Source organism: Montipora foliosa, chromosome 3, assembly GCF_036669935.1.
Source record: "Montipora foliosa isolate CH-2021 chromosome 3, ASM3666993v2, whole genome shotgun sequence".
NCBI classification, from domain to species: domain Eukaryota; kingdom Metazoa; phylum Cnidaria; class Anthozoa; order Scleractinia; family Acroporidae; genus Montipora; species Montipora foliosa.
The window spans coordinates 25,080,304-25,092,306 of record NC_090871.1 but is presented as its reverse complement, the minus strand read 5'-3'; the positions used below and the strand labels follow the sequence as shown (position 1 = coordinate 25,092,306).

At 39.4% G+C, this 12,003-nt stretch overlaps 2 protein-coding genes across 7 annotated transcripts in view; one reads left to right on the top strand and one right to left on the bottom strand.

The window, feature by feature from the left end:
• Positions 1-2,715, top strand: part of LOC137997166 (uncharacterized) — a 25,601-nt gene extending 22,886 nt beyond the window's left edge. For 4 of the 6 annotated variants that reach the window (XM_068842993.1, XM_068842997.1, XM_068842995.1 and 1 more), the window contains exon 8: positions 327-1,940. In XM_068842993.1, the coding sequence (XP_068699094.1) occupies positions 327-688 (362 nt within the window). In that variant the 3' untranslated portion in view covers positions 689-1,940. Of the gene's footprint in view, positions 285-326; positions 1,941-2,369 lie in introns of those variants that run through there. The other 2 variants (XM_068843000.1, XM_068843002.1) reach the window with 2 other exon arrangements.
• Positions 2,716-10,953: 8,238 nt separating this feature from the next.
• LOC137996378 (uncharacterized) lies at positions 10,954-11,723 on the bottom strand. The gene has a single exon (XM_068841759.1). It carries the CDS (start codon positions 11,721-11,723, stop codon positions 11,001-11,003), a length of 723 nt encoding a protein of 240 aa, XP_068697860.1. The 3' UTR covers positions 10,954-11,000.
• Between the last annotated feature and the right edge of the window lie 280 nt (positions 11,724-12,003).

Here is a 12,003-nt window from a genome sequence, read left to right as displayed (position 1 = left end):
CAAACGCTGATAAAAGTTGTGAAAAGCTAATAAAATTTTGAATTTTAGCAGAAAATAATGAAACTCGTCTGCTCTGAGCTCGAGCACTGGTGTAGGGAATACAGATAGTAATTGCAATGTTCAATGATAGAGATTATAATATTGCCAATTGTAAAAAGGCTCTTAAAACGTTTAAAAATTAGTTGGAAAGATGAAAACGGTTAATGTTGGTTATTTCTTTGATGCAATAAATTACACAACCATCGTGAGAAGTTTAAAATCATCATTAACAACATTTATTTCCTTCGGAATGACGGTAGCCTTGATTCAATGTGGACATATTTTAGGTGATGCCCCTTCCTGGAAGAAAACCGTTATATCAGTTGTTATCGCCGCTGGAGGCATCTTATTTGTTTTCATTGCAATTATTGCCATCGTTCGCTTGGTTAGGAGACGAAACATTCAAGCAGAACAAAGACCTCTGATTAATGGAGGAGACAACCAAGGACACGAACAAATAAACGTCCCTCCTGCAGCAGCTTCGGGACAGGCAGACGAATCTTCGGATCATGAGGAGTATTTCACTCCGCCGGTGTCGATGACTTCTATTAGCGAACATGACTCCAGTGGAAGCAAAGACACAAACAAACAGGGACCGCGCAGAGTAAGGGGCGGCGCGAGCCCTGCTAAACTAAACGTATTAGTTTGACAAAAACATGAATGAAGGGAAATGACTGATTCCAATAATTATGTTTCAACATCAGTATCAGAGAAATTTATGCCAATATTCGTTTCTAAATTTTCTTGAGATTCAGTTATGCATTTCTCTCATGAAAATGAATATGCAATTCACTAGTGGTTTACGATTGAAGGCTTGATTTCTTTTGGCTTGAGAACCTGCTCCAATTTCTTGCTTATAAACACTGGTCGTGCAAATCTTGTGACTGAGATCACGTATTTGTCTTCTCACCGCGTTAGCTGACGTTTGATCATTGAAAGGGAGGATTACTCACAGAACGCTTCCACTTGTGTGTCTCTCCCATTCGATGAAATGTGCTGAATAAATTTATTAATGGTGGAATTGATCATTGTGATGGGATAGTAAAGTCGTCTCAAGATGGAGCGCAGTGGCTTTGGAAATGCAGCAACGCCACACAGACAAACGCTACAAAGATTGCTTGCTCAAAACAACGGTGCGCCATGCGCATGCCCCTCAAGTCTTCCACAACTGAGACTTTCAATCAGGAATGCACCAAACTACGCTCCATCTTTACGCGAATCGTTGCGACTTTTGTTTTTGTTTTTAGTTGAGCGTTGTTTTGCATCCGCATTTTTCAGTTGCTTTCAGACCACTGATGAAGAAGGAGTAACCTCGAAACGTTTGGTTCATATTTTAAATTCTCGGGCGCAATTTTAAAGGAGAATTTCACTCCAAAATGAAAATCCTTTTTTTTCCTATTAATAGAAATTTCAGGAGGAGAACAGCTTTTAACCAAAATTTCAATCTTGTAATAGCTTTATAACTTTGTGAAATCCTTGTTAAAAATACACACATGCAGGCAGCCATCTTGGATTATACATGACGTCATTGATCTCAACCTGAAGTTTTGCGGGAAGCTTGAACACGCAAAGCTGTTGAGATTCCTCTTCGTATTCCAGTCATGCCTTTTTGTTCAGCAACATAAATTGCTCAAATGGGTGAGAGGGACGAAACACCGTTCATGTTATTCATATTTCCGAGAGAAAAGTGGGATCAGATGACCTCATGGCGGCTTGCATGTGTGTATTTTCAACAAGGATTTCACAAGGTTAGAAAGCTTTCAATATTGAAATTTTGGTTAAAAGCTGTCCTCCTCATAAACTTTCTAATATATAGATTTAGCCAAGCCTAAAAGCGGAGCTCCCTAGTTATTTATTCTTACTTTTTGTAGGGTAGTGAAAATAAAAGGTTTCCAATTGTCCGCGTTTTGATGTTTCCGGATGCTGCTAGAAAAATTCATTGCCTAACTAGTGAATCCCACGATACATTTTACGCTAAAAGCCGATGTCGCATGAATTACGAAGCGATCGATAAGTACGATATCAGTTTTTCGAGTGAAATTTACTTTGGAATTCACCAGTTTGGCAATGAATTGTTCTTGAACCGCATGAGTTTTAAAAGAAAACAAGCACGCCCTAAGCTAGCGAATGGAAAAGGAAAAAAGTCATTTCAGAGTCAACTGTCGATAGCCAGCGAATTGGAATCACGCTAAAATTGGAAGCCATAAAAAAAATAAATAAATAAAAATTAGTTGAAAGTCAAAGAAGGGTTTTACTGATGTACTTTATTCCACTTTATCTCTGAAAACGAGATCATTCACATTTTGATGTATTTCATTGAAACACGGCAGGTTGGCTCGGAACAAGGATCGGCAAAATACGGCAATGCAACCAAGAAAGGACGAACTTCAAACAAGATCGCTCCAACACTTAATATCGTTTAGATGCTTCAAACAAACTTCTGAAAAAACAAGTTAGTGAAATTCTCTCTACTGAATTTTACGAGAACTCATGGCGATTACGTGTTTATAACATAAGAGCAAAATTTTCTTGTCACTGTCGAAGCACATCGAAAACCAGTTGGGCAAACGGATTAAAAAACACTCAAGTTGTTCGACCGCATTTTAGAGCAAAACAAACAAACAAATCAACTTTTTCTTTATGTCCAAAAGAGTGCAGATGATGATTGTTATTTACTTTCAGTTGACAATAAAAAATCGATTTTCATTCCTGAACAAAGGAAAAACCGATTAAACCACTTTTTGAAAATAACAAACAGTTTAGTGCCCACGGAAAGAATTTGTGGAGTAACCTCTTGCACTAGGTATAAGCTATTACTGGTATTCTGTTTTGTCGTTGCCGTTCTCTTTCGCTCTCCTTTCGTTTCTGTTCTAGTCATAGGTCCTCCAGGCATCATGTAACCGTAGTTAATAGAGAGGAATGGTTATGAAACCCGACAAATTTCTTTGTTGTATGTTTTTGTTCACTTTTTTGGCCTTGACCCTGCACAAAACACAATTGTTGTTTTTACTCCGTACTGAGAAACTAACCAATAGAATCGTGTTGCAATTGGCTAATACGTAATTCATGCATAGTGTATGAGCGCAAACTGCAAAAGATTGTGCACGGTCGTGGACTGTCCAACATATATCTTGGCATCTTTGTTTGCTCCTTTGATGTTTGCCGAGCTTCGAAACCATTTCCCTCTAATAACTATGATATAACCTTATCAGAGCTTCTGAAGATATACCAAAAATTGCAATGCAGCAGCTCTAAGCAAATTAAAAATAAACACTCAGCTGTAAGTTTATATCCATCCGATGCTTGACTTGAATAGCTGCGTAGCCACCAGTGTGGACCACAGCTATCATGATATGTCAAACTGTATTCAAACCAGCGAAAAATGCCAAAAGAAAACATTTTCCAAACCGTTTTCTACATGAACACCAAAAGCGTTGACTGTGTAAGAACTATAGTTGATGTAGTACGGCCTTGTATCCGCGTCGGGCCACAGAAGGCGCGCGAAAAATGAAGCCTCGTATATGTTTAGGCGAGTTAACCTGAGTTGAGCCTGCAATCCAATCGGAAACTACTACCTGGTCAGCGGTCAACTTCCCAAAAAAAAAAGCTGACCTCGGAGGCCTCTAAGCTTGAGCCGGCGATTATGGTCATGTGATACTGGTCGGCAGATATCTTGTTTCGACAGGTGTCAATAGATGTATGCTGTAAACTAGTATGATACTGGTCACATTGGCAAGCTCTTCCCAGTCGACGCTTTTCGTACTCAGGTAGAAAACGGTTTGGAAAATATTTTTTTCCTGGATTTCGCTGGTTTCAATCAAGGTTTGACATATTTTAGCTGTGGTCAGGACACACTGGTGGCTACGTAGTTATTCAAGTCAAGCAATGAAGGGATATAAACTAAACGCTGACTGTTTATTTTTAATTTGTTTTGAGCTGCTTTTTGCTCCGAATTGCAATTTTTGGCATGTCTCATCTTAAGATGTTTAATTTTGAATCTAACAAGGTTGCAAGATGCCTGGACGGCCTATGACAGAAGAACAGAAACGAAAGAAGACAGAAAGAGAACGAGAGCGGCAAAACAGTACACCAGTAATAGCTCAAACTTGGTGAAAGAAGTTAGTCCACAAATTCATTCATTCAACAGAAAATAAGGCCATTAAGGAAGATATGATGTCCGTAAATTCGAATAATAAATCTTTTCACGTTGCTTCTAATTTTGCGGCAATTTAACGTGATAATTTTAAAAGGGTTGGTATGGAATCTTAAGAATTCGTTTATGGTCGTTGTAGCCTGAATCTATTCTTTACATTTCACGAAATTAATCTCAGTATAAATGTCTTTTTAAAAGACACTATCACTGTAGAAATCCGTCCTTTTTTAGCAGCGCTACAGTGGTTCAAATTTGGTCAAAATACCAAGATGGCGCCAAAAACCGTGGAAGGGTTTAAAAGGTCAGCCTAAGGCGTAGAAAATTCGCCTACTCAATTTCATGGTCAAACACACGCAAATCACAACTGGACATCCATTTCGCACAAAAAGCCTATAAATGTGATTGTTGAAATATGTCAGAATCTTTGTGAACACGGAATTGCAAAACATTTCAGGCCTTCTTTGTTTTTTAGCTAGTTTTACAAAATATGTGGGGCAGCGAGACATACATTAAGAAGGAAAACATTACCTGAAAGCTGATCGTTGTAAATAATGTTTTGTCTCTCACTCTATTTCTCTCAGCTTTACGTTCATTCTCATTGAAATTATGTCTTCTCTCGAGGATTTGTTCGCTTAAATGTCTCAAATTTCGTCGCCTCTTCTATTGGGCTTGCTCTCATGTCCTTCTCTTTATCGCGTTGCTCGTCACTTGCCAAATGCAACGCTGCCACGCGATTAAACTGCCCGAACACTCCCGTCCCGACAGACTGTCGTGCCTCCCCACCTCCAGCCCGAGAGTCTGTGCGGGCGATCGTACGTGACGTCATAACCAAAATTTCTCGCATGGATACCCATGGTGCTCCCATGGTGCTCCGCTGGCGCGTTTCGCACGCCTGAACTCCGATATAACCACGGAAGGACATCCATTTTCTCCATAAAACGTTTGTGTATTTTGACACAAAGCAATGAGCGTTCACGGAATGACACATTACAGTATTTAATCTTAGGGAACTCATTCTTAGACTGCGAACAGTCTTTCTTTTGCTCGAAAATCCTCCAAGAGAACGTGATATCCGAGGAGAGAAGCCGGGAGCCGCGAGTAGCGCGGGCGTAGGGAGACCAGTAACCTGCAATCAGGCGTGCTTTTCTTTAGACAGGGTGCGAAAAGGTAGCTCGTAGTCCCAAATCTGGACTTTACGCTGATTGGCCGAAAAGCAATAGAGCTCTTGGAGCATCGCTCCGATTGGTTGCAGAATTGCAAATCATACTTCTTGTAAAATTGGTTATAATGGCCGCCGAGAAGGATTTTAACGGGAATGATGTTTAGGCTACTGTTGCTTCGACTTCAGTTTTTTTTCAAAAATATTTAAAGGAAGAGCAGAGAGAATGCATCCGAAGAATGGTTTATCTAGAAAAATACGTTATAGTTGTACTTCCTATGGGATTTGGCAATGGCGTTCATTATATTTACAGTGAATCCCAAACATTACAGAAAAAAATGCATCGTTCCTCTTCCACCGACTCGAAAACGTTTGTACTTGTAATAAGTCCTTTGGAATATAATCGGAAGCAACAAGTACTCAATCCAAAGAGAGCTGAATAGAACTTAGTGCTGCCAAAGGTTGTGTTTTGACAAGGGCGATTAACTAGCTGAACACTCTTTCTAGGTTTACAGACCAACATTCTCTAGTTAAATGTGACTTCTGTTTTCACAAGGAAATTTAACCCAGAATTTAACCGCTAACCAGGCGATTCAAATTCCAAAAGCGCGCAAATTTAAAAAACAGCTTAGGCACGAAGCGCTTTTAATTACTTCTCTTGGATTGATTTTCGCTATATTGACGGAAAGGAGAAGGCATTTCTACCTGAGAATGCGTTTAATGTTGCGACGAAACGAAATGTTGTAAATCGTTCCGCACGGCGACACCGTTACATACTAGGTATGACATACTAGGCCGAGAAACTGGAGAATATAACGAGGCCGTAGGAATGATAAATAAGAATAAATAACGTCTGCCGTTTCAAAAGTTCTGTGTCGCAAACTTAACCGTGATACCAGTGTTTGGAGAATAATATTGCCAGTGTATTTGGCAGGCGTCTGTCATTACGCGCATTGCAATTGGCTTCGGCAGTTACCAGTACCATCTCTCGATCGAGGTAGTATAGCCTTGCGTGAATGTCCGGTCATATAGGCTAGATAATCGCTTTTGTTTTTCTGGTGAAGACAGCATGCATTTTCTACTTGCTTAACTCAAGAAGCCTTGTTTTCACTGCATTTCGGGACTTTTCGGAGTTTATCTGGCCGAAATTGTCCTGGTGAAAACAGAACGACAATCGGGAAATCAGCCGAGCTTGTTGATTCAGAGAAAGTCGATATTGTTTACGAAAACGCTGAACAATGGTTGAAAAAATGATACTTGAGAAGCTGCTGCTGGAAAACTAGAATTTCTCAAAGTCCTCTTTCCTCAGAGATAGTGTATTGTACTGTTGATTGCCCCCTTATAACTTGTAGGATTCGGCTTTTTCTGCGATTTTATCTCGACTTTCCTTGTTTCTTGATAGTTTGAACAGAGAAACCGCACCCACTGTCAAGCGGGATTTGCAGAAATAGCTTTGATTGTATGGATAAAGTTTGACTTCGAAGACATTCTAGCAAGAGTTCTTTTGTGTTTTCGTCGTCTTTCCTGAATCGCAACGTGCAAGAAATTTCCGGTGAAATCTGATTGACTCACATTTATAGCATGACACAGGAAAACACTATTTTGACGGGTGGGCGGCAGACGATTCGTTAAGAAATTGTATCAGGCGTACCTTTTCGCTCCTGTCTAAAGAAAAGAACGCCTGATCGCTACTCGTGGCTCCCGGCTTCTCCCCTTGTATATCACGTCCTCTCGGCGGATTTTTGAGCAAAAGAGACACTGCTCGCAGTCTAGCTCATTCTCTGCTGGAAACTCTGGGCTAGTTCTTCACTCGCCCTTAACCATCACGAAAGAGGTCAAAGGTTTACGGTCATCTCTCGCCACTAGCGAAAAAACGGCGCGCTTGGAAGATCAGAAAAGATAAGCAATATTAAGAGCATGCTGTCACAAACGTATCTGGCCGCGTTTGTTTTTTTTTTTGAAAACAGGAAGCAGGGTTTTTCTCTAACTGATTTTGCGTTTTTAAGGAAACCTTAAAATGTATTTTGAATCTTAAGAATCCTTGCCTTAGTGATTTCCTTTTGGGTCTAGCGCCTTGGATTGTACATACATACTTTATTCGTCCCAATAGGGCTTTTCACAATAAAGATACTAGAATTACAAAAGAAGTGAAAATACGTCAAAAAAGAGAAACAAGAGACATGCAATACAAATATCTAAAATACTTAGGCTAATAATTTATAGCAACCATTAAATTAATTAAGAAGTAAGAAAATTTGAGATTAATTCTTTCTTTAAAAAGTATTTAATTTTATTGAGTGTCGGTTTCAGCTTAAAGGAGGGTGGTAAAGAGTTCCAAAGCTTAACAGTCCTGATGTGGAAAGTTCATTGTTCGGTGGCAGCCCTACACAGCGGGATCTCCAGCATCTGTGAATTCCTTGTTTTTTGCGCAGAAATACTAGCTCTGTCATTATTTTAATGGCATGTTACCCGTTCCCCCCCAAACCAAAACAAATTTTACATTATTTTGATACTCGTACGCTTAGTACACTAGTCAATCCAAGCCACGCCAAGACCTGGTACTGGGATCACCACAACCTCGTTCCCAGGGCTTTTCTCCGCCGAGGAGAGGATGGGCGGGAAAGGACCCTGGCATCGGCCGATCACGTGACTAATGTAAATATTACATTTGCCACTAATTTATGATAAAAGTTCGGGTAATCCTCATTTTTGATTGGCCTTGGTCATTTCCCCCAAAATACATTTTATCGAGGTCGAGAGATCTGTAGAATTTTTTTTTTACTGAGCGGTCGTACGGTTTAAGTTATGAATGAAGTTCCGGCGAAGTCTACTCCAAAAAAGATTTATGTTCGTAGTTCAGTTTGTCGGCTTTGTGGTGGTGCCAATGAAAGTCGTCACATGCTTCGGGTTTTGAGCAAAACTGGTCTTGAGAAGAACCTTCCTTCGAAGGTTCATTATGCCTGTGGAATAACGATAAACGTCGACGGTGATTGCCTTGCAATGCTTATAGAAAATGTGAAGCTTTCATCCACAAGGTATGTGACTTCAAACAACAGTGTCAAAATATGCAAACTAAACTTGAGCTTGAACAATACTGTTCGGTGAAGCGTTGCATGGAATTGTCGCCATCTTGCAAACAGCCTGCGAAACGTTCTGATGGCAAAAGTAGAGGAGAGGCTTCAGAAAAACAACTTCTGTTCGGAGAAACATCGACCGAGGTCAGCAAGTCTGATCAGCAAGAGTTCGTGGAAAAGGCTGACCCTTCTTCAATAGTCAACAATGCCGACGAATTATCAACACCATTGCGTGGTTCCAAACATCAGGACGATGATCAAAACAACCTTGGAGCTATTATAACTGGAGCATTGAATTCAAAGCCAGCTGATGCTATGGCAGAAATCATTAGGACACATTGTCCAATTGTGTTCTGGGTGTGAGAAGATAATCTGAATGTCTCTTTTCACTAATTTCTAACTGGGACTCTTTAACTTCAACTCTGCGGCAACGGTAGAGTTTTCCCTATCAGGATCGTCTTTTTCTGAACAGTTTAGACTTTCACAATCTGCAGAGTCGTCACTGACAAGCTGCAGTACATCGGCAAAAACCCCTCTATCTTTCAAAACCATCAACTCACCTTCTATTATGGAATTTAAGGGACATACGACGAGAACGATGTTTTCCTCACCTTTGACTGGCAAGAAGTCAGGAAGGAGCTGGAACAGCAGTGATTTACCGAAACCACTGGGAAGAACGGCTATTACATCAGGGCAATTTAACATATGTTCAATGCACTTCACTTGAAGAGGCTTTAAACAAAAAGAAGGAAATTTAAGGCGATTCACGGCCAAACCAAGCCGACTGAGCACGAACAGTTTGTGGGCTCTTTCCGCCATACTGTGGTGTAAACTTTTGCTGATGATCCGGACCTTACTTACATTTATTATTACATGCTAATTTATTACACCCAACTTTTCTGGGTGTTTGAAAATCACGTGATCGGCCGATGCCAGGGTCTTTTAATAATAATAATAATAATAATAATAATAAATTATTGCTTATATAGCGCTATTTACAATTACAAGATCAATAGCGCTTTACATATATAAGATCTATAAAATCAACAAATAAAATAATTAGAATATTTATAATAAGTTAAAAAACTTAAAAGTAAAACGATTAAAAAGGTGATCACAAGTCTAAATGGCAATATAACATTCACATATTTAACTACTAATCAAGGAAAAATTGTTTAAAAAGGAATGACTTAATTGAATTCTTGAAAACATCTAAAGATTGAATAGTACGTAATTGTGATGGGAGCTCATTTCACAAATGCGGTGCTGCTGCCTGGAATGTGCGCCCACCCAAGGTTACAAGCATCTTCCCACTTGGTGGCTTCAACAGAATGACTGAGTTGGATCTAAGATTATACGAGGGCTTGCATTTAATAGATAAAAGATTGCTGATGTAACTAGGCGCGAGGCCATGAATGGCTTTGAAAGCTAATAGCAGAATCTTAAATTGAATGCGCGCTTGCACTGGTGGCCAGTGTAACTCATAGAGTACCGGAGTTATGTGGGAATACTTCCCAACATCCATTATTACTCTAGCGGCAGCATTTTGCACCCGTTGCAACTTAGCTATTTGTTCTTTGGGAAGGCCATAAAGTAAATGCGTAAATGTGTGTACCAGATGGAGTAAGCTGTCTCTCGATAGATACTTCTTAATGCGTCTGATGTTTTGTAAGTGGTAAAAAGCTGTCTTACATACGTTTGTTATGTGGTCACACATATGCAGGTTGGGGTCGAGACAGCAACCTAGATTTCGAACTCGCGAGCTAGGTCTAATCTCTGAACTACCTACTTTAATGTTCATAGCCTGCAATTTACAAAGTTGCTGCCGAGTTCCATCGCCCATCCTCTCCTCGGAGAAAAGCCCTGGGAACGAGCTTCGAATCACTACCGAGGGGCCGGCTTCTTCTTCTTCCAACTAGTTCTCCATCCACTTCGGGCAACCAAGTGGATTTTTCCTTCCATTCGTTCACCCAACTTCGTGTTCTGGACTCTTGCAATCAGTGCTGAAAGATTCAGTCCGACCAAGGATGATCTACCCATTGGAAGAATGACGACACGCCAAAAAGAAGCGACCCACATAGGGGAAATCCGGGTTCATCGTTCGCCCTACCTTGGTCTTTTCACCAAAAAAGCAGTGCCAAGTCCTTTCTTGATGTCTGGGTGGAGTGGCTGTTGGACCTCGGTCACCCACTCAAGTGTATTAAGGCTTGACAAATCTAAATTATTGTGCATATTTTTATTTGAAGAGAAGCATTAATTGTCCAATGTCCATCAAACTTAGCAGAAAGTTTTATATAGGTGTTATTAGTTTGCCAAAATATTTTGCAACGCATTTTGGTCACGTGACCCTGAAACAACTTTATTTATTTATTTTTTATTTTTTTTATTTTTACAATTTAATGGCATCAAAGGTAACACATGCTAATAAGAATAATATTAATAGCCATATGGATAATCCGTAAAGGAGTCCAGGACCCCATAAAAAAGAACAGATCACCAATGAATATATACTAATACAAAATACGAAAATACAGTAGTAAAATCAAAATAAAATCAATAATTCAACAATGGATAACTAATTTAATGTATTGCCCAATAAAAACTTCTTAACTCCCCGCTTAAAAATATTTACACTTACTGCCTTACGAATATCGTAGGGCAGAAGATTCCAGGAGTCAACTATCCTATGAAAAAAACTATATTTGAGTGGGTCTGTTCTTGCATATTTCTTTTTAAGAGATAAATCATCGTATTTCCTAAATGCATAATGAACAGCATCAGAATAAAAATCAATGTAAGAATCAATATTGACATTGCTTATTCCATTGAGAGCTTTATATAAAAAAGTAACATCAGCTAGAATTCTCCTGTTTTTAAGTGACATGAAATTTAGCTTCTTTAAACGGGTCTCGTAATTGTCCTCAGTCTTGAAAATGAACTTGGTTGCTCTTCTTTGTACTTTTTCAACTTTTTCTATGTTTTTTTTGGTATAGTATGACCATACCACAGAGCAGTATTCAACATTCGATCGAACCAATGCGCAGTAGAGAGTTCTCAGAGTCTTAGTATCGTCCAGACCTCTACACGTCCTTTTAATTAACCCTAACATTCTGTTTGCTTTCGACACAATAATATCGATGTGCGAGTTCCAGTTATAATTATCAGTAGTTGTAACTCCCAAGTCTTTGAATTCTTTAACTTCTTTCAAAGGAGAATTATCCAAGGAATAATTAGAGACTAAAGGTTGCCTTTTCTTTGTTAATCTCATAACTTTGCACTTTTTGACATTAAAAACCATGGCATTGCGAATACTCCACTGATGAAGATTATCCAAGTCCCGCTGAAAACAAAATTGATCACTAGCATCATCAATGACTCTTGAAATTTTACAATCATCAGCAAAAAGCGCAATGGTATTTCCAGGGAAATACATATATTGATTGACAGCAGCAAACAGAAGATCCTGAAACTTTTTCAGACCTGTATCAATACAGTTATCGCATGTAACTAGATTCCAGGGAATAGATTGTAAGGTCTCCTGCAAACCTTTAAAATCAGCCGTTTTGTAGCAATGTACC